Here is a 22031-nt window from a genome sequence, read left to right on the forward strand (position 1 = left end):
TAGGAAGGGTGCCATAGCCCGGGCATTAAGGACTCTAAATCAGGCTTCTGGGCCTTTTGCCGCTCACGGGGCTTGAGCTCTTTTCCTCAAGAACAGCATTTGATCACTTTTAAGCCACAGCACCACTTCCGGCCTTTGAGTGCGGAATTGGAGAGAAGAGTCTCACAGGGACTTTTCTGCCTGGGCTAGCTTCAAACGGCAATTCTCAGATCTCAGCCTCTCGAGTAGCTAGATTACAAGTGTGGGCTGCTAGGCCTTACCCGATTTTTTTACTGACCCCAGGGAAGCACACCTTTCTACAGTTTTGTTTTTTTAGTAACAGCACAGGCTCAGAGGTCCTGCTCCAGCTTTCCAGGGTGGAGCCTTCTGACCAGATTCCTACCCACTTCCAATCTGAACTTGAGACACAGGACCGTTTCCTATATTCTTGAAGGAGCCAGGTTAGTGCTGGATCAGTGAAAGGGTGGGGTGGGGGCCAACCCACGACAAAGCTGGTACTTTCTACACCCTTTTCTCCAAGGTGAACTAGGTCAGCTGGGCTGAGTCCTTCCTTCCGCCCTCTGGTCCCCAGCCCCTGGAGAAAAGCAAAACACACACCAGGATACAGGAAGTTTAGAAAACTGCCTTTATTCTATTACTTGGAAAAATTAACTGGTACAGAAAAAAAGTTTAGTCAGCTGGAGAGAAGAGAAACCCCAGTGTCTCTCATGAGAACTGGTGGTTCCTGTGGGAGGGAACCTGGATACAGTAAGAAAGGAGCACTGTGAATTAGAGCCAGACCCTGCAGTCCAGGTGAAAAAGGCTATGCCAAGTGTCTTATTTGCCTCAGGCGTGAAACCAAATTCCTATATGATTAGCCCAGCTCCCAAACAGGGTACTGGGATATGAGGGAGGGGGGGCTGTTTTCAGTGAAATGGCCATATTTTATCAGAGAAATTGACAAAACGGGAACTTTAAAAATGAATTTTTCCATCTGACTTTATTTCTGGATACACTCGTATTTTTTTTGTTTTCTTAAAAAAACATTTTTTTTTGTGGGAATGGCAAGTATCAGTATTAGGAAATCGAATTATACAAAAAATACTACATCTAGTCTGGGGTAGATATATTTATTTTTGGTAACATACATTAAGTGGCACTAATTACACAGTAACTATAAGGTAACTAACATGAAACCACAGAACTGTAACTCTGCCACAGCTGCCAAGGACTTGCCTTTCTGGCTGAGTACATTTTCAAAAAAAAAAACAAAACAAAACTAGATGTCCACCCAGAGCTGGGCCATTGAAAATCTATGAAGGAGTAGAAGCTCTGATAGTGGCGACTCACCAGAGTTCCTTGCAGCTGAGAGATGATAGGCAGGACATGTTAGTTATAAAGTAGTTACAGCCTAATTCACAAAAGTTACCATTTCTCTTTCTAGAAAGAAGCAAGAAGAAATTCCTTGAATTAGCGCCTGGTGTGTCAGGTGGAGTGCAGAGAGGGCTGTCAGAGCAGTGTCAGAAGGACCCTGGCAGGTCAGACGGGTTGGACATCATTAATAATCATGGTTGGCTTCTAAATACTGGTAGCAAGATGACTTCTGATTTGTAATCTTAGGTAAATTATAGATAAATGAAAAAGGCCAGTAATCATACACTAAGATTAATAAACAGCACTTCGAAATTAACCGCGTGAGGGTTGTGCTCGCAGCAAGGTTTCACAAGACAAGGCACCCAGATTTTTTCTTCCCACGTCTGGCTTGCAGAGCGGCTCTTGTGGCCATTTCAAAAACCTCTCTCACTCCATCTTTGGTCTTTGCTGAACACTCCATGTACCCAAAAGCGCCAATCCTGTTGGCCATATCTCTGCCCTCTTCAGGTTTAACTGGCTCCTGGTGGAGAGAAAAAAGTCCTTTCAGCTAAAAGCCTCCCTTAGGGGCACCGTATTTAAATTCAGTTAGCCACCTCCAGCAATTCTCTTGCACCACCGCTCTACTCCCCAGCCTCCACCTGGTTATTCTAACCAATGGTTTAGTTGATCCAAAATCTCACATACATTTCTGACCAGGCTAGCTTTGAACTGAGATTCTCAGATCCAAAGTCTCCAGATTATCTAGAATTACAGACATGAGCCAAATGCACCCTGCTTAATGACTCTTTTATCTCCAATTAACTACCCCCAAACCAGCAGTGAAGCTATGGCTCAAGTGGAAGTGCACCAGCCTTTAGGATAAAAGCTAAGGGACGGTGCTCAGGACCCTCCCAAGTTCCAAGCCCTTAATACCCATACCCCAACAACAAAGTGGGTGGGGAGCTCCAAGCAGCCCTGGATGATTTTTTTTTTCTGGGTCAGTGGTGGGGCTTGAACTCTGGGCTTGGGCACTATTCCTGCGCTCTTCCGCTCAAGGTGAGCACTCTGTTGCTTGAGCCACAGTGCCACTTCTGGTTTTCTAGTGGTTTATTGAAGAGTCTCAAGGACTTCCCTGCCCGGGCTGGCTTTGAACCGTGATCCTCAGATCTCAGCCTTCTGAGTAGCTAGGATGATAAGCATGAGCACCCGCACCCGGCTTGCCCTGGATGATAAATATTTTAAGGAGATAATCCTAAACAAGCTCTTAGGTCTTCTAGTATTAGTTTTACAAAGGACATCTGCCCACAGATGGAAACATAAGAGCTTGCCCTTAATAAAAGAAAAGCCAGTGGATCTTGAGTTTCTCAGGTTGAAGCCCTCTGCATTCTCCCTGCCATGGGAAGGTCTGCCATTAGACCACCTGGCTTCTGAAAGAGGCTAAGATCTACCTCCATCATTACTTATTACAAAGACATTAGGGCTTAAACTCTGGGCCTGAGCGTTGTCCCTCAGCTCTTCTGCTCAAGGCTTTACCACTTGAGCCACAGTGCCACTTCCGATTTTCTGATGGTTAAGTGGAGAGAAGAATCTCAACAGACTTTCTTGCCTGGGCTGGCTTTGAAGCATGTGCACAGCCCTCCTGAGCAGCTAGGATTATAGGCGTGAGCCACCAGTGCCCAGCAACACTAGGGCTTCCCATTTGAATTTCCTTACCTTTAGGATTTCCTGATCCTTCAGTTGCTACCTCAGCCTCTTATATACCCAGGTAATAACTGGAAATCGAGAATGTGATAAAACTCCTGCATACATCTGGTGTCACTAAGATGGTTCCCTCCTAGACTTAAGTCAATTCTTTGGGAATCTCAGAGCCCATTTCACAGGACTAAGGAATCTTAAGGTTCCTTCTGTACAGGTCCCAGTAAACAAGGGCCAGGCAGACAAGATTTCTGGGCCTCTAAAACAACCTGGTCATGATTGGTTTTGCTGGTGCTCAAGTTCAAAAATACTATTAGGAAAACAGATTCTCTGCACTCCCCATCCCATTCCCATCTTTCTCCCAAACCATGCCTGTTTCATCTTAGCTAACTCCCGCCTTGTGTGCTCATCATTCCGAAGATCCTTCTTGTTTCCAACCAGGATAATGGGCACGTTGGGACAGAAATGCTTAACTTCTGGAGTCCATTTTTCTGGGATGTTTTCTGAAAGAAATATGCACAGATTTGGGGTATATTAAAATTTCATCTTGAGGACTCCAAAGTTCTCCATTAAATTGCAAAGACAACTCCTTTGCTGCTTTAGATGTTGGACCATTTAATAGAAACCAGTTAGTTTCAAAACCATAGAAAAAGACTAAGTCTACCATAAACACTGAAAATTCCCAGCGTCTATCAGTCCAAGAGTATTGCTCTGCTCCTTTGGAAGTAAAGCCCAAGTTAGGGCTCTATAAGACCAAAGGATTTAAACACAAGATGGTATCACAATAGGACTGCCTGCCCCAAATGCTATGCCTGTCATTGTTGGCAGATGATTCAGACCAGAAATTACAGAAAGGGTCTCAATTCCAGTACCATAGCAGGCTTGGATTCCACATGTTCTCCTCCTATCTTGTCCATGGGCCCACAAAACCTTGAGCCATTACAAATGACTCAAGAATGAAGCTGGGTGCTAGTGGCTTACACTCATAATCCTAGCTAATCAGAAAGTTGAAATTCAAGAATTAAGGCGCCAAGTCAGCCCAGGCCAAAAAGATCCTCACCACTCCTATCTCCAAAGTATCTAGCAAAAAGCAAGGCGGGAGGCTGGCTCAAAGCAGTAGATCAAAAGTGAGCAAGGCTGAGGCCCTGAATTCAAACCCTGGTACTGGCAGGGAAAAAAAAAACCAAAGAGAGGCAGTATTTTGCCAACACTGTACCATACTAAACTTGGAAAGGTTGTAATCATGATGTAGAATTTAACTTTCAGTGCCACTTAGCTTTAGTTTCAGGACTGAATTTTTTTTTTAACCTTTTAAATTTTTTTATTGTGGGTAATGGGGCTTGAATTCAGGGCCTGGGCACTGTCCCTGAGCTCTTTTGCTCAAGACTAGTGCTCTACCACTTGGAACCGCAGTGCCACTTCCTGTTTTGAGTGGTTAATTGGAGATTAAGAGCCTCAAGGGGACTTTAACGTCTGGGCTGACTTTGAACTGCAATCTTCAGATCTCAGCTTCCTTGAGCATAGCTAGGATTACAGGCATGAGCCACCAATGCCCAGCATTTTCTTAGCTTTTTTTATTCAAAGCTGATACTCAACTATTTAAGCCATACTTCCACCTCCAACTTTTTGCTGGTTAATTGTAGATAAGAATCTAATGGTGGACTGGGAATGTAGCTTAGTGGCAGAGTGCTTGCTTAGCATGCATGAAATTCTGGGTTCGATTTCTCAGTACCACATACACAGAAAAAGCCACTGTGGCTCAAGTGGTAGAGTGCCCAGGCCCCCTGAGTTCAAGCCCCCTCCCCTTCTCCCCCACCCCCCAAAAAAAGATCTCATGGACTTTCCTGAAGCTTGATCATTACAACTTAGCCTTCCTAGTAACTAGGATTATAGGCGTGAGCCACAGATGCCTGGCTTGGTTTTAATTACTTTTAAATTTTAACCTCATAATCAATCAGGTGAAGGTTGACCATTTATCTACCAACTACTAGTCTATAAACCAAATTTTAGGTTGTCCTTTAAAAAGTAGGCTCTTTGGCTAGGAATGTGGCTTAATGGTAGAGGGCCTGCCTAGCATGCATGAAACCCTGGGTTCAATTCCTCAGAACCACATAATCAGAAAAGGCTGGAAAGTGGCGCTGTGGCTCAAGTGGTAGAGCACTAGCCTTGAGCATAATAGGGAAGCTCAGGGTCAGCCCAGGCCTTAAGTTCAAGCTCCAGGATTGGCCAAAAAAAAAAAGTAAAATAAAGGCTCTTTGCTGGGTAAAAGGTTATTCCCAGATTGGAAACATTTTCTGTATCTTCCCCCTGTAGTCCTCTACTCAATCTTGGCTGCCACAATCATGCAGACAGAAAGCGCGAGGACACTTTTTCTTGCATCTGTACTGGAAACCTTAGCAGCAGACAGTAACTGCCCTAGGGCTGTCAAATAGATGCATACATTCCATTTTTGGACTCATTTTCTAATCTGACACCCAGATCCAGACCCAGACCATGGCATACTATCCAGCCAGGTAAAATCAAAACCAAGTCCAGCTGTAGAGTGACATTATTAGTTCTATACCTCCAACCCCAGCTTTTTTTCTTTTTCTTTTTTGGAAATGGATGATACTGGGAATTGAACTCAAGGACTCAGGCCTTTTAAGCAGGTGGTCTACCACTTGAGCCACACCTCCAGTCAAGTTCTGGTCTATGTGCCAGTACAGGGGTTTGAACTCAGAGCCTATACTATACTGTCCCTTAGCTTTTTTTGCTCAAGACAAGTGCTCTACCACTTGAGCCACAGCTCTGCTTCTGGCTTTTTGGTAGTTAACTGAAGAATCTCATACACTTTCCTCCCTAGGCTGGCCTAGAACCACAATCTTCAGGATCTTAGCCTCCTGAGCAGGCATGAGCCACTAGTACCTGGCAAGAGACAAGTTCTTGAAAGAAAAAAGTGAGACTACAGAAAAATGATTTGCTTGAAAGTATTTTATCCCTAGAGGACTACATCCTGGATGATCAGAGCAAGGTCACGGAGCCCTCTTCATTCCCATAGGGTTTAGATGAAATTCTTCATGTTTGTGTCTAAAATGTCAAATAGTTCCATTTTCCCTATGACCTAAAAAGAGCCTCTAGGGCTGTCCAGTAAGCTCTGAAGGAAAGGTAGATTAACTCGCAAACCAAATCACAGCTGCTGAGAATGACATGAATGAACTAATGGCAACGCATTCTTGCTCTCATTTTTAGTCCTGGCTCAATCTTAGCCTGATTCCTTGAGCTTCATGATCCTGAGGCAAATTGTTCAACATTCTGGAGTGAAGCCAATACCATCACTAAAATGGGGACAGGAGAAGCTGGGCGCCAGTGTCTTACACCTGTAATCCTGTAACAGGAGGCTGAGATCTAAGGATGGCAGTTTGAAGCCAACCCAGGTAGAGAGAAGTCCACAAGACTCATTTCTAATTAACCACCAAAAATCTGGAAGTAGAGCAATGGCTCAAGTGGTAGAGTGCTAGCCTTGGGTGAAAAAGCTAAATGTAAGGCCCTGACTTGATGCCCCAATACTGGCTCGAAAACACACAAACACACACATGACAACCATGAAAAGAATACTGAGGCTTTAACCTTAACTATCCAGCACAAGACCCAATCACTAACAGGCCCTAAAAGGTTGCGTTAATGATGACAATATTCTTGGTCTATTTACTGTCCTGTCATAACTGAGTGCTATAGCATCAAGTAAGACATCTCAGCGTCTTCAGCATAATGTACATGTAGCGATTTATAGCAAGACTCCATTTCCAAATCAAACCAAACTGATTACACAAAAATACTTGTAACTCTAGCTTTTATTTTTTTCTTTTTTGCCTCCAATCCTGGGGCTTCAACTCAGGACCTGGGCACTGTACCTGGGCCTCTCTGTACTCAAGGCTAATGCTCTACCACTTGAAATCATAGTGCCACTTCTGGCTTTTTCTGTGAATGTGGTACTGAGGAATCAAACCCAGGGCTTCATGCAAGCACTCTACCACAGAGCCACACATTCCCAGCTTCTTGAAAGCAAAGACTGGGAGGACTGGGATTCAAGGCCAGCCCTGGCAAAAAGTGTGAGATCCCATTTTAATCAATAAAAAACTGGGCAAAGCGGCACTGTTGTCAACCCAGTTATATGGGAAATGTAAATAGGATCATGGTCCAAGGATGATCCTGACCATAAATGCAAATACCCCTAGTCAAAAATTTTTTAAAAAGGCTAGGTGTGCGGGGCAAGTGGTAGAGTACCTGGCTAACAAGTGCAAGGCACCAAATTCAAACTCTAGTACCATTAACTACCATAACTGCAATGAGTTTGGGAGACATAGGCTGCAAAAAGGACCCTTATTCCCCATTCCACTATCCCAAGACTCCAGGACTCTGGATTCCCTCTCTGAAAGCTCATGGTTGCTTTTCAACCATTTATGTCCAGAAAGGACTGAGAAACTACCTGGGGACCATGTAAAACAGGCAGTGACAAGTATTAGGTTGCAGGGCCAACTCACCTAAACTATCAGGGCTGTCAATGGAGAAACACATCAGTATAACATCAGTGTCTGGGTAGGAGAGGGGTCTCAGGCGATCATAATCTTCCTGCCCAGCTGTGTCCCACAAAGCCAATTCTACCTGTGATGGAAAAAATAACCATAGAAGTACAAGGTTAATCTGCATTCTTTAGCAAACATAACACTATAAGAACATTCAAATAGTACTGTCCACTTTCTTTCAAAAAGAAATGTACGTAACTGTAACCCCTCTATACATCACCTTTACAATAAAAACTTAAAATCCTAACTAATCAAGGAGGCCGATACCTGGATAATCAAAGCCTGAAGTCAATCTGGGCAGAAAAATCTGCAGGACACCATTTCTACTGAACAGCAAAAATTTGGGTTAGAGGTGTGGCTCAAGTGGTAGAACATCAGCCATGAGCAATCCTAAATGAACTGAAACCAGGGTCAAAGCCCAGGTATTGGCAAAAAAAAATTGAAAATAAAAACAATCAGTTCTGAGGACTGAACCCAGAGCCTTGCGTATACTACAGTAGTAAGTATTCCACCACTGAGCTACACCTCCAGCCTGAGGAACGTTTTTTTTCTTCTTTTCTTATGCCAGTATTGCAGCTTGAACTCCCAGCCTACAACTCTCAATTTAGACACTGTCCCTGAGCTTTTTTGCTCAAGGCTAACACATTCTACCTCTCAAGCTACAGCTCCACTTCCAGTTTTTGTTTTGTTGTTGTTGGTTATTTAGAGAAAAAGAATCTCATGTTCTGGCTGGCTTTGAACCATGATCCTAGATCTCAGCTTCCTAAGTAGCTAGGTTTATAGGCCTGTGCCACCAGCACCTGACTTTGTGGATTTTCTTTCACAACTGCTGCTCTACCACTTAAGCCACATTTCCACTTCAAGGCTTTTTTGTATAAGAGTCTCATTAATTTGTTTGCCTGAGTTGGCGTTGAACCCTCATATCACAGCTTCCTGAGTAATAGAATTATAGGTGTAAACCTGGTACCTGATACCTTGTCTTAATATGTTTTCTCCCTTCAGACACTTCTTTAATTTGCTGAATCCTTTTCCCCCAATGTGGAAACTGGCAACGCCTTTTCTTTTCCTTTTTTTTTTTTTTTGTCAGTCATGGAGCTTGAAATCTGGGCCTGCGTGCCATCCCTCAACTGTTCAGCTCAAGGGGAGCGCTCTACTATTTCCCATTTCAGCCACAGCACGACTTCTGGTATTCTGGTGGTTAAGTGGAGATAAGAGACTCATGGACTTTCCTTGCCAGGGCTGGCTATGAACCGTGATCCTCAGATCTCAGCCTCCTGAGTAGCTAGGATTACAAGCGTGAGCCACTGGCACTGGCTAATACTTTTTTTAATTGGTAGGTTACAAAGAAGCCATACAAGGTGTTAACCACGGCCTTAGCTAACTGGAAAGGCTTGTGCCTTCACATCCATTGTTCAAGAAAATGTCTAAATGAGTCAGTGGCTCACACCTGTAATCCTAGCTCCTTTGGAGGCTGAGATATGAGGATCAAGGTTGGAAGCCAGCCCTGGCAGAAAACGTCCAAGAGACTTTTATCCAGTCAACTACTCAGAAAAAGCAGGAAGTGGTGCTGTTTGGTAGGGACCAGCAAAAAAATAAAAAAGAAAAGAAAAACTCGAAATGGCCGGGCACTGGTGGTTCACGCCTGTAATCCTAGCTACTCAGGAGGCTGAGAGCTGAGGATCAGGGTTCAAAGCCAGCCTGGGCAGGAAACTCCGTGAGACTCTTATCTCCAATAAACCACTGGAAAACTGGAAGTGTCGCTGTGCCTTAAGAGGTAGAGCGCTTGCCTTGAGCTGAAGAGCCCAGGGACAGCGCCCAGGCCCAGAGTTCAAGCCCCACGACTGACAAAAAAAAAGAAAAAAAGAAGTTGAAATGGCTGAATAAATTACATATCTTAGTGGAGGAGTCCTTTCATGCCTGGGAATCTGTTCTCTTCTGTTGCAGGAGCTTAGATTAACGTCTGAGTTCTAAATCAAAGATGTCCTCTTTCACATAGTCTGACACTCCCAGCAGATGGATCACTGACTCTTGCAACTAAACTGGATGTTTAATACTCTCCGCTCAGAAGCCCATCATGACTCAAGAGGCCGCTTTCCAATGCTCTTCAAGGCCTTTCACAGCACAGATTTCAGTGTTTAAAGATTTTATCTTTCAAGTTTATGACTGATATTCTCTTCAACCCATCTCTGACATGGGATTCATCATCACTTCAGTCTATATTATACTTAACTACAATGCTGGTACTCTACCTTTACACCCTGTCTTATCTCAAAATAGTGGAGTTTTTTTCACTCCTGACCAAACCCCACTGTTCTAACCCCTTCTCTGTGTTCATCAGTAAATAAAAAATATCCAACCTTCTACTCTCTTCAGCAGGACATATCCTGATACATGCTTCCAGAGGGCTAGGTCTGTCTCAGGGCAGACGGGGACCATGTTTTGAGTAGGCCTGCTCCTGGACCATAATCACCTATCATCTTAGATAGCTTTCTAGGGTCTACTAGTAAACACTGTCCAGTGCCTTTTCCCACGTTCATGGCTCCGGAGATGCTTTGAGGTAGGTAGCTCAATCTATTTCCAGTTTAAGGGCCTGTATTTCAGGGGCCTCCTCCTGCTGAATGAAGGACTCCCTTCTCTTGCTAGTCACATTCAAGATGAGTAGCATAAGGAAGATAATCACAGCAATACTTCAAGGCTTTTTTTTTTGGAGGGTATGTGTCTTGTTTTGGTGCTATTATTGTGGCTTAAACTCAGGGCCTGGTGGCTCTTGGTTGGCATTTGCCTACAGCTTGACACTCTACAATTGCACCATGATTCTTGTCTGACATTTCTCTGGTTAGAGATAAAAAGTCTTCTGCACTTTTCTGTCTGGGCTGGCTCCATATCTAGACTCTCCAATGTCAGCCTGCTGAGTAGTTAGGATTATGGCATGAGCCACCAGTGTCTGAGTAGCTAGGTAGGATTATAGGCATGAGCTACCAGTGCCTGGCTTTCCTCCAGGTTTTAAGTCAATGTCCCTAAATGTCCTATGGACCTAGGCATAGAAAATACTTCAAAGAAGGCAAAAGAGCAAATCCTCTTTAGAGGCATTGTTTATGAATATTGTTATGAATAACAATAAATTTTTTTTAAAAAAAGACAAGAGGTATTGCTGCTGGTCCCCAAAATGTACTACTACAGATGGAAAAGACCTTTCCAGATGGTTGTTAGACTTTCAGCAACTGAGAAGCATTCTTTTTGGGTAGAATATCAAGACAAACTTCACTAGGCTTTTGAGAAATAAGCTATAAAAACCCGACCTAACCTTGCTTTTTTTGGGGGGTCTGTCATAGGGCTTGAACTCTGGGCCTAGGCGCTGTCCCTCAGCTCCTCAGCTCAAGGTGAGGGCTATACCACTTGAGCTACAGAGCCACTTCCAATGTTCTGGTGGGTTTATTGGAGATAAGAATCTCATGGACTTTCCTGTCCAGGCTGGCTTTGAACCACGATCCTCAAATCTCAGCCTCCTGAGTAGCTAGGATTATAAGTATGAGCCACTGGTGCCCGGCTCTCTGTATAATCTTTAAGTTAGACAAGAAGGCTATTATATGACAGTGGTCCCAAAGAGCTCAGCAAATTGCCGCCAAGTTTGTCACACCTGGAGAATGAGTAGAAACCAGCTTTCCTACCAGGCCTATAGAAACACATGCATTCAAGCCATGAACTGTTGGTTCAGGCCTAAAATCCTTCTTACTTGGGATGTTATTCAAGGACAGCCTAGGCAGAAAAGGTTATAAGATCTCTTCTTAACCAATATGTGCCAGCTGGATGCAGTGATACAAGTGATACATTATCTATCTCAACCTGCATTGAAACCTAAAACAACTGATGGATAGGCAGAGAAATACTGTATCTCAAAAATGACCAGCACAATTAAAGAGCTGGAGGCATAGCTCAGCGATAGAGTCCAGCAAATCAGAGGAAAAGTTGAGGGGTTAGGGGAGTGAGCATCCATGCCTGAGAACCAAGGTTAAACGGGCAATACTACATTAGTAGGCCACCTTCAAGGTAGGAACCAAAGTTGTTTTGGGTTGACATTTTTCTCTTTTTTGAGTCAAGGTTTAACTATTATAGCCCAGGCTGGCTTTCAATTGTATCCTTTAGTTTTTGCCACTTGAGGGTAAGTATGTAATGCCGATCCTGAAAATTTACATATTTTTCCTACTCTTAGTTCAGAAAAGTGCTTTGGGGGTACTAAGGACATGAGAACAAACATTATAGTCCACATTCCATTCGGAGAAAATGGACTACAAACCTTAAAATATCCACTGCTTCCAAAAACTTTCTATCATATCACAATCACTTCTATAAAATAATCTAAACTATTGTAACCCTAGCTACTTATGCTCACTCCAGTAATCATAGCTACTTAAGAGGCTAAGATCTGAAGATCTCAGTTTTTTTTTTTTGTTTTTTGTTTTTGGGTCCGGTCGTGGGGCCTGAACTCTGGGTCTGGGCGCTGTCCCTCAGCACTTCAGCTCAAGGCTAGTGCTCTACCACTGGAGCTACAGCGCCACTTCCGGCTTTTTCTGTTTATGTGGTGCTGAGGAATCGAACCCAGGGCCTCATGCTTGCAAGGCATGCACTCTACCGCTGAGCTACCTTCCCAGCCCCTGAAGATCTCAGTTTTAAGCCAGCCAAGCAGGAAAATCTGTGAGATGCTTATCTCCAATTAACTAGCAAAAAGCCAGAATAGGAACTATGGGTTCAAGTGGTAGAATACCAGCCTTAAGTGAACAAGCTAAGAGAGCGAGCCTAGGCTCTGAGTTCAAGTCCTAGTATATACACACATTCAATAGATAGGTATCAAGTATTTAAGAGGCTGAGGAAGAAGCTAGCCTTAGTGAGACTGTTTCAAAAAAAAGTAAATTGATAAAAAGGCTAAAAGAAATGGATTATTCTAACATTTTTGTTATACTGTATCCTGATGAGGCTAACAGGTCTAAATCTCAGCTGGGCTCTAATGGTTCATGCCTGTCATCCTAGCTACTAAGGAGGCTGATATGTGAGTTCAAGCTCCATGACCACCACCAACAACAAAAAGACAACCAGAGCAGAAAAGTCCACTGGACTCCACTTCCAAAATAACCAACAAAAACTTGGGCTAGAGGCTCAAGTGGTGGAGCACCAGCCCTGAGCAAGCACAAGATCCCAGAGCTAAAAGACTCAAACAGGACCAAAAAAAGGGAGGGAGGGGTTGCTTTAATTCTCTACAGTCTATGAATAGCCTAACATACTAAATGGTATTAGCTATTCATAATAGAAATTATACTCACCTGCTTTCCATCCACTTCAATATCTGCCACATAGTTCTCAAACACAGTGGGCACATAAACCTCTGGGAACTGGTCCTTGCTGAAGACTATGAGCAAGCATGTCTTGCCACAAGCTCCATCACCGACAATCACAAGTTTCTTTCGGATGGCAGCCATCTCTTAAACAGAGAACAAAGGTGTTATATGGAATGCATAAGCCACAAATACGCCCTTTTGTGACCAATGAACACAAACCTCAGCACACCCAAATTCTAATATACACTCAAACTTGGCACTAACGGTAACGGTAATAGATACACTAAAAACAAAACAAAAACCAACCTTTCAGTTAAAAGTACACTTAATGGTAAAAAGACTAATGGTGTGTGTGTGTGTCTGTCTGTCTGTCTGTCTGTCTGTCTGTCTATGTTAAGACAGCATCTCACTACATAGCCCATTCTGTAGGGAACTCACTGTCCTGGCTCAGCCTCCTGGAATAATGCGATTATAGGTGTATCCACTATGTCTAACTTTAAAAGTTCTTATTTTTATTAAATCCAAAACCTTTAAAATGCTATTCCAGTTCTACTTAAGTCAAAGTAGTTTTCTTGCAGTTACAAATCCATGAGGCTTTCATCTTCCATTAACCACCAAAATGCTGGAAGTTGAAGTGTGGCTCAAATGGTAGAATACCAACCTTGAGCCAAGCAAGAGGATAAGGCCCTGAGTTCAAGTACCAGAACAAAACATAATAATCTGGGTGCCAGTGGCTCACGCCTGTCATCCTGGCTACTCAAGAGGCTAAGATCTGAGGATTGCGGTTCAAAGCCAGCGTGGGCAGGAAAGTCCATGAGACTCATTTCCAATAAACCACTAGAAAACCGTAATGGTGCTGTGGCTCAAGTGGTAGAGTGCTAGCCCTGAGCTGAAGAGCTGAGATAGCTCCCAGGCCCAGAGTTCAAGTCCCATAACCAACCAAAAACAAAACAAAACAACAAATAAAATACCATATGCAACATTTGCGATCTGCCTTTCCAAAACCTATATATATATTTCTTTTCTGCTAGTACTGGGATTCAACTCAAAGCTTCATGTATGATTAATGACATACTCTACCACTAAGAACCTCAGCCACCGAAACTTCCAATTTAGGTATTTAGGTATAGTTGCTCTTTGACTTACAGTAGAGTTACAGTCCAGTAAACTCATCCTAAGCTGAAACTATTGTAAGCTTAAAATGCATTTTATATACCTAATCTACTAAACATTATTGCTTACTTAGCAATACAGTAAGCTATACAGTATTAATAGTTTACCCTTATAACCATACAGTATGCTGCAGCTCCGAGTTGTATCACAAGAAAATCATCTTGCATATCACTTGCTTTAGAAAAGATAAATTCCAAAGCTCAGGGCTGGGAATGTGGATTAGTGGTAGACTGCTTGCCTAGCATTCATGAAGCCCTGGGTTTGATTCCTCAGTACCACATACTGAAAAGCCTGAAGTGGTGCTGTGGCTCAAGCAGTAGAGTGTTAACCTTGAGCAAAAGAGGCTCAGGGGCAGTGCCCAGGCCCTGAGTTCAAGCCCCAGGACTGGCCAAAAAAAGAAAAAAAAAGAAAAAATAATTCCAAAGCTGATACACAGTTACTATCACACTTTCATAAAGTCAGGAAACACTGGACCATCTGTGCCATATATCCTACCATCACTGTACTGTGGTTGGCTTTGCAAATAGGAAAATACCATTATATTGTAAATTGCTGCTAGAAACAACAACACAGTGACGTAAGAACAATGTCTTCTCTTACAGCTGACATTTCATTGAGTGGCAGCATAAAGCAAGTATGTCAAGACTGGCCCATTGCTTTGATCTACAAAGTCAAGAACCTTAGAGCACATGCAAGATCAGAGACAAGTCATCTCACAGCCAACCACAATGAAAGTAAGTAAGGTGGACTTGTCTTGGATATGGAGCCTGCTCTCCCTCTAATGCTTCACTTTCCAATTTTCCTTTTTTGGTGCCCTAACCACAGCTTGAACTCAGGGCCCCATTCTCTTGCTCAGCTTTTTCTGCTAATGGCTGGTACTGTTTTACTTGAGCCATACACTTCTATTCTAATTTTTGTTTTGTTTTTACTGGTTAACTGGGGCTAGAATCATAAGGATGTTCCTGCCTGACCTGGCTTTGAACTTCAGTCTCAGAACTCCGCCTCCTCAGTAGTTAGGATTAGAGATGAGCCATCAGTGCCCAGCTTGAGTTCATTTTTATATATATTAAGTAGTGGATTAACTTTTTTTTTTTAAACATGTTGAAATCTAGCCATTCAGCACTTTCTCAAAAGACTGCTCAGCCAGGCACCAGTGGCTCATGACTACAATTCTAGCTACTCAAGAGGCTGAGATCTGAGGATCACGGTTCAAGGCCAGCCTGGGCAGGAAAGTCTGTGAGACTCGTATCTCCAATAAACTACTAAAAACCAGAAGTGGCCAGGCCCAGAGTTCAGGCCCCACAACTGGACCACAAAAAGTAAAATAAAAAAATAAAAAATACAAAAAAAGGTATTTGTCTCTCTCTCTCTCTTTTTTTTTTTTGTCAGTTGTGGGGTTTGAACTCTGGGCCTAGGCCCTGTTCCTCAGCTCTTCAGCTCAAGGCTAGGGCCCTACCACTTTAGCACCACTTCCGGCTTTCTTCTACGTATGTGGTGCTGAGGAATCAAACCCAGGGCCTCATGCATGGGAGGCAAGCGCTCTACCACTGAGCCACCTTTCCAGCACCCCCAAAAAAGTATTTGTTTAGAATATTCTAATTATCTCTTTGTGACAATATGGGTAGGGATTTTTTTTTTTGTAGTTTGGGCCTTGCACATACTATTAAAAGTTCTCTATTGCTGCCGGGCGCTGGTGGCTCACGCCTGTAATCCTAGCTACTCAGGAGGCTGAGATCTGAGGATCGCGGTTCAAAGCCAGCCCGGGCAGGAGAGACCGTGAGACTCCTATCTCCAATAAAACCCACCAGAAAACCGGAAGTGGCGCTGTAGCTCAAGTGGTAGAGGGCTCGCCTTGAGCTGAAGAGCTAAGGAACAACGCCCAGGTCCAGAGTTCAAGCCCCACGACCGACCAAAAAAAAAAAAAAAAAAAAAAAAAAAAGTTCTCTATTGCTAAGCTAAAACCCTATCCCAGAGGATACACATTTTTTAAAATATATGTTACAAGCTAGGCACTGGTGGCCTCTTGCCTGTAACCTTAGTTACTGAGATCTGAGGATCATGGTTCCAAGACAACCTGAGCAGGAAAACCTGTAAGACTCTTATCTCCAATTATCCAGAAAAACAAACCCCAAAACCTGTGGCTCAAGTGGTAGAGCATTAACCTTGAACAAAAAAGTTCTGGACAGCATTTGGGCACTGAGTTCAATCCCCAGGATTCTCACATACAAAAGGAAACAAATAACACCTGTTTCAATTACATTCTACACTTTTATGTCTACATACACACACACACACTTTTTTTTGTGAAAATACCGTATAGAGGGGTTCCAATTACATGGGCAAGATTATATATATTCTTTTTAAAAATTCATTTACAGGGCTGAGAATGTGGCTTAGTGGTGGAGTGCTTGCCTAGCATTCATGAAGCCCTACTTTCGATTCCTCAGTACCATACACAGAGAAGGCCAGAAGTGGTGCTATGACTCAAGTGCTAGAGTGCTAGCCTTGAGCAAAAGAGGCTCAGGGACAGTGTCTAGGTCCTGAGTTCAAGCCCCAGGACTGGCCAAAAAAAAGAAAAGAAAAGAAAAAAAGAAACTCATTTACATATCAGGAAAATGTCCAATATGCCTGAGTAGCTATGAAGTCATCAACATTAGTGTTTTAAGTCTGTTTACTTGGGGGGGGGGGGGGGGACTGACAAATAATGCCCAGCAAGGGCTATATGTAGCTTTCTGAGTTTCATGAAGCTCTGCTATAAGAAAAACTAAGTGGGGGCTGGGAAGGTGGCTCAGTGGTAGAGCGCTTGCCTTGCATGCTCGAGGCCCTGGGTTCCATTCCTCAGCACCACATAAGCAAAAAGAAAAAAGCCGGAAGTGGCGCTGTGGCTCAAGTGGTAGAGTGCTAGCCTTGACCTGAAGAACTGAGGGACAGCACCCAGGCCCAGAATTCAGGCCCCACAAAAATAAATAAATAAATAAATAAATAAATAAATAAATAAGAAAGAAAGAAAGAAAGAAAGAAAGAAAGAAAGAAAGAAAGAAAGAAAGAAAGAAAGAAAGAAAGAAAGGAAACGAAAAGAAAAGAAAAGAAAAGAAAAGAAAAACTAAGTGGTGCCGGGCACCAGTGAGTGAGTGGCTCACGCCTGTAGTCCTAGCTCTTCAGGAGGCTGAGATCTGAGGATCGGGGTTTGAAGCCAGCCCAGGCAGCAAAGTCCGTGAGACACTTATCTCCAATAAACCACCAAAAAAATGGAAGTGGCACTGTGGCTCAAGTAGTAGAGCGTTCTCCTTGAGCTAAAGAATTGAGGGACAGAGTCCAGGCCCAGAGTTCAATCCCCATGACCGACCAAAAAACAAAAACAAAACTAAGTGGTGACCAGCGATTTTACATTTCTTTTTACAAGTCTAATTGATCCCCAAGGTGACTGTACAGCCCATATGTACTGCTTCGGGCTTAGCTTACCTGGCTGTATAGCATAGGAGTGGTCTATCAGATGTTTCTCAGATGTTCAAGTGGCTAAACCACAACCACACATTAATGTGCAGTTCTCTCCACGGCACACAGCCGTCTATGGTGATTTCCTCATGTTTGTATGACTATGATGTTGACTCACATTTGTCTGAACAGCTTCCTGAAGGCCTTGAGCTATTCACTGAAGCTTTTCATTTAACCTAGTTTTTTAAGAGCTTAAATTGGATTGGAACTTAAAATAACTGCTCACTTGACCAAAAAAGGTGTTTTTAAGACACCCGTGATTAAATTAACATGTTCCCCCCTTTTCTTTGGTGGTAACAGGGTCTGAACTTAGGATCTTGCACTTGCTAGGCAGGTGTTCTATCACTTAAGCTACACTTCCAGCAATACACCCTATTTTTAATTCCTTACTAGCTTTCGACTGACAAAATAATCTTGTCTAAACCAAGTATTTAGCATGTGGTAGAGCTATACAGTGGAATCTGACTCAACAATAAAAGGACCCTAAATGAAGACTGACAATACATACTCCAACATGGATGAACCTTGGAACCACTACAGGAATCCGATCACGAAGGATCACATACCTTATTATAGAAATTATCCATAATAGGTAAATCTATAGAAAGTAGGCATGGTCCCATGCTTTTAATGCCAATGATCAAAAGTTCAAGTTTAGCTCAGGATACATAGTGAGACCCTATTAAAAACAAAAATTAAAACCAGGCACTAGTGGTCACAACTATAATCCTAGCTACTCAGGAGGCTCATATTTGAGAACTGAAGTTTGTTCGGGCAGACAAACCTCAAGACTCTTCAATTAGCCAGCAAAAGTAAAAAAATGGAGATTTGACTCAAGTGGTAGAGTGCCAGCTATGGCAAAAACAAACAAACAAACAAACAACTGAGTGAGAAATCAAGGCCTGAATTCAAGTCCCTGTACTGGAGGCTGATTAGAGCTCAATATACACCTTTTTTTTTTCCTTTTTGGTCTGTGGTGGGGCCTGAACTCTGGGCCTGGACACTGTCCATCAGCTCTTCAGCGCAAGGCTAGCGCTCTACCACTTGAGCCACAGCACCACTTCTGGCTTTTTCTCTTTATGTGGTGCTGAGGAATCGAACCCAGGGCCTCATTCATGTGAGGCAATCGCTCTACCGCTGAGCCACCTTCCCAGCCCTCAATATATACCTTAGATCCAGCAAACTCAGTTAGGGATTTTGTACACCTTGCTAAAAGGAACATGACTAGTTTTATTTTGCCTTGCTCCTCAGCCTATCCTGGAAAGATTTATTCCAAAAAGGACTGTTGAGTGACAGGATCTATTTCCAGTCCCATGTCTTTAATAGACAACTTCCTCTAATGAAAAGGGTCATGTGGGGGGGAGGAGGAAGTGTAGTTGTGGAGGTGGGAAGGAAGGGATGGTGGGAGGAAAAAAAGGAGGAAGCAATAATGCTTGATGCTTCCTCATGCCTGTAATCTTAGCTACTCAGGAAGCTGAGATCTGAGGATCACAGTTCAAAGCCAGCCCAGGCAGGGAAGTCCTTGAGATTCTTATCTCCAATAAAACACTAGAAAACTGGAAGTGGCGCTGTGGCTCCAGTGGTAGAGCACTCGCCTTGAGCTGAAGAGCTGAGGGACAGTGCCCAGGCCGAGTTCACCCCCGCCCCCAACCAACCAAAAAAAAAGAAAGAAATGTACTCATTACCTTGCTCATGTACTCATGTAATTGTATTTTCACAATAAAAAACTTATTTAAAAAAAGAGGGGGGGGGCTGGGAAGGTGGCTCAGTGGTTAAAGCGCTTACCTTGCATGCCTGAGGCCCTGGGTTCGATTCCTAAGCACCACAGAAGCAAAAAGAAAAAAAAAGCCGGAAGTGGCGCTGTGGCTGAAGTGGAGCGCTAGCCTTGAGCTGAAGAGCTGAGGGACAGTGCCCAGGCCCAGAGTTCAGGCCCCATGACCGGACCCCCCAAAAAAAAAATAAAAAAAGAGGGGGGGGGATTGGGAAGGTGGCTCAGTGGCAGAGCACTTGCCTTGCATGCAAGAGGCCCTGGGTACAATTCCTCAGCACCACATAAGCAAAAAGAAAAAAGCGGGAAGTGGCGCTGTGGCTGAAGTGGTAGAGTGCTAGCCTTGAGATGAAGAGCTGAGGGACAATGCCCAGGCCCAGAGTTCAGACCCCACTACCAGACCCCCCCCCCAAAGAAAAGGGTCATGGTACTTAACTGCTGCTTCAAGAAGAGTTCTTAGAATTCCAAAGGTTATTACTTTTTATTTACTTATTTATTATTTTTTGTTGTTGGTTTTGAGTCTTGAACTCTGGGCGTGGGCACTGTCCTTCAGCTCTTCAGCTCAAGGCAAGCGCTTTACCACTTGAGCTACAGCGCCACTTCCAGCTTATCACTTTTAGAGTACATAAAAGTAATACAGAAAAACAGTAATGGCGTAAACTACTATTATTGATTAGTAGGCCAAGTATGCATAACTATTTAGAAGACAGAGGTAATCAATTTCATACACAAAAAAAGTGGGCTTCCTCTTCTTGTTGGTAGGTCCCTATCTATCTATAATGTCCACAGACTAAGAGAAAATTAGCCTGACAGTGCATGTCAGGATTTAGTGGATAATTTACATGAAATACCAGTCAATATGAACCAGTGAGCATATAACAAGAGTCAGAAAAATTAGATGGCTTAATTTTGCTCTTGGGATTCGAAGAAAATAGTTACAAATCTTAATAGTGACTTTATAGAAATGAAAGAAAAGTTTTAGGAACTGAGATGTAACTCAGTGGAAGGCATATACAAGTCCCTAAGGTTTAATTCTTGTAAGAATAAGCAGGGGAAGCCTGCTCAGGAGGCTGAGATCTAAGGATCTGGTTCAAAGCCAGCCTGGACAGGAAAGTCCATGACACTCTTTTCTAATAAACCACCAGAAAACCAGAAGTAGTGCTGTGGCTCAAGTAGTAGAGCACTCACCTTGAGCTGAAGAGCTCAGGCCCTTGAGTTATATATAGCTCATAACTGCAAGAGATTAGAGAGATGATCAGGAGACACTGAGTTATTCAGCCCCTGGGGTTCCTTGGCAACATAGTCTGTCCAACAAACCCTCAAGACCTCTTAATTCATTGGCCACTATTGGCTCATGCCTATAATCTTAGCTACTTGGGAGGCTGAGATTTGAGGTTTGCACTTTGAAGCCAGCCTGGGCAGAAAAGTCCCTCTGAGACTCTTCTCTCCAATGAACCACCCAAAAACTGGAAGTGGCACTCTGGCACTCAAGTGATAGAGCACTAACCTTGAACAGAGAGGCTCAATGACAGCACCCAAACCCTGAGTCTGAGCCCCCACAACCAAATGACAGCACCCAAACTCTGAGTCTGAGCCCCACAACCAAAAAAAAAAAAAAAAAAGCCATGCGCATAATCCTATAGCTACTCAGGAGGCTGAGAGCTGAGGATCAATGGTTCAAAGCCAGCCAGGGCAGGAAAGTCCTTGAGATTCTTATCTCCAATTAACCACCAGAAAACAGAAGTGGCACTGTGGCTCAAGTGGTAGAGAGCTACCCTTGAGCTGAAGAACTGAGGGACACAGAGTTCAAGCCCCAGGACTAAAAAACAAGAACAACAACAAAAAATCATGCTTATTAATGAGACATTTAATTTGCCCAAGGTAAAAATGGGGGTCAAAAAGAAGAGCTTGAGCTGGGATGTAACTCAGTGGCAAAGCGCTTGCCTAGCAAGTGCAACGTCCTGGGTTCGATCCCCAGTACCAAAAAAAAAAAAGACAAAAAAAAATACAGTTTAAAAAAAATTTTAAAAATTAAAAAAAAAAGAAGAGCTTATTTAATGAAGAAGAGTGAAAAAGTGCCTAACAGTTCAACAAATCAAAGCCAAGCAGAAAGGTGTTTCAAATGGTGGCATTTCAATATTCATATATTCATATATAATATTCATATATAATACACAACCAACCTATGAAGTGGTCTTTACAAAGCAATTAAACTAATGTAATAAATAGAGCACCATGTGTTAGACGAAAGATGGTTGAACAGAAAAATTCATTCAAAGATCAACGTTTAAAAATTTAATCCAAATCACAAGATTATATGCAAGCTGATGAGTCTTCTTCAGAAGCACCATTTTCCAACTCTGAAATTGTAACTCATTTCTAGGACTCTAGATAATCTTATATAAAAGGCCTCACTTAGGCCTGGTGTTAGTGGCTCATGCCTATAATCCTAGCTATTCAGGAGGCTGAGCTGAGGACTGCAGTTCAAAGCCAGCCAGGCAGGAAAAGTCGTTGAGATTTTATCTCCAATTAACCACCAGAAAACTAGAAGGGGAGCTGTGGCTCAAAGTGGCAGCACTAGCCTTGAGCAAAAGAGCTCAGGGACAGCCTATTAAAAAAAAAAAAAAAAAGCCATCACCATTTGTACCACACAGTGCAGTGTTCTAAGAAAGCAGT

The 22031-nt window shown here is 43.1% G+C and overlaps 1 protein-coding gene, 1 long non-coding RNA gene and 1 other non-coding gene across 5 annotated transcripts in view; 1 reads left to right on the top strand and 2 right to left on the bottom strand.

Moving 5' to 3' along the window:
- The window catches only part of LOC138824076 (uncharacterized), a 50523-nt gene that overhangs the window by 22195 nt on the left and 6297 nt on the right, over nucleotides 1-22031 (top strand). The window contains exon 3 of the long non-coding RNA XR_011370987.1: nucleotides 14695-14826. This is a non-coding gene — a long non-coding RNA (uncharacterized lncRNA). The remainder of the gene's footprint in view (nucleotides 1-14694; nucleotides 14827-22031) is intronic.
- The window catches only part of LOC138824074 (transforming protein RhoA), a 34121-nt gene continuing 12692 nt past the window's right edge, over nucleotides 603-22031 (bottom strand). For all 3 annotated transcript variants that reach the window (XM_070017765.1, XM_070017768.1, XM_070017766.1), the window contains 4 exons: nucleotides 12905-13062; nucleotides 7548-7668; nucleotides 3400-3530; nucleotides 603-1873 (listed from right to left, as the gene is read on the bottom strand). In XM_070017765.1, the coding sequence (XP_069873866.1) occupies nucleotides 1700-1873; nucleotides 3400-3530; nucleotides 7548-7668; nucleotides 12905-13062 (584 nt within the window). In that variant the 3' untranslated portion in view covers nucleotides 603-1699. The remainder of the gene's footprint in view (nucleotides 1874-3399; nucleotides 3531-7547; nucleotides 7669-12904; nucleotides 13063-22031) is intronic.
- Nucleotides 5333-5465, bottom strand: LOC138824102 (small nucleolar RNA SNORA31). Its single transcript, XR_011370992.1, has one exon. It is a non-coding gene; the product is annotated as a small nucleolar RNA SNORA31 (small nucleolar RNA).

Source organism: Dipodomys merriami, unplaced genomic scaffold (genome assembly GCF_024711535.1).
Source record: "Dipodomys merriami isolate MVZ:Mamm:240054 unplaced genomic scaffold, mDipMer1.0.p SCAF_125, whole genome shotgun sequence".
Classification (NCBI taxonomy): domain Eukaryota; kingdom Metazoa; phylum Chordata; class Mammalia; order Rodentia; family Heteromyidae; genus Dipodomys; species Dipodomys merriami.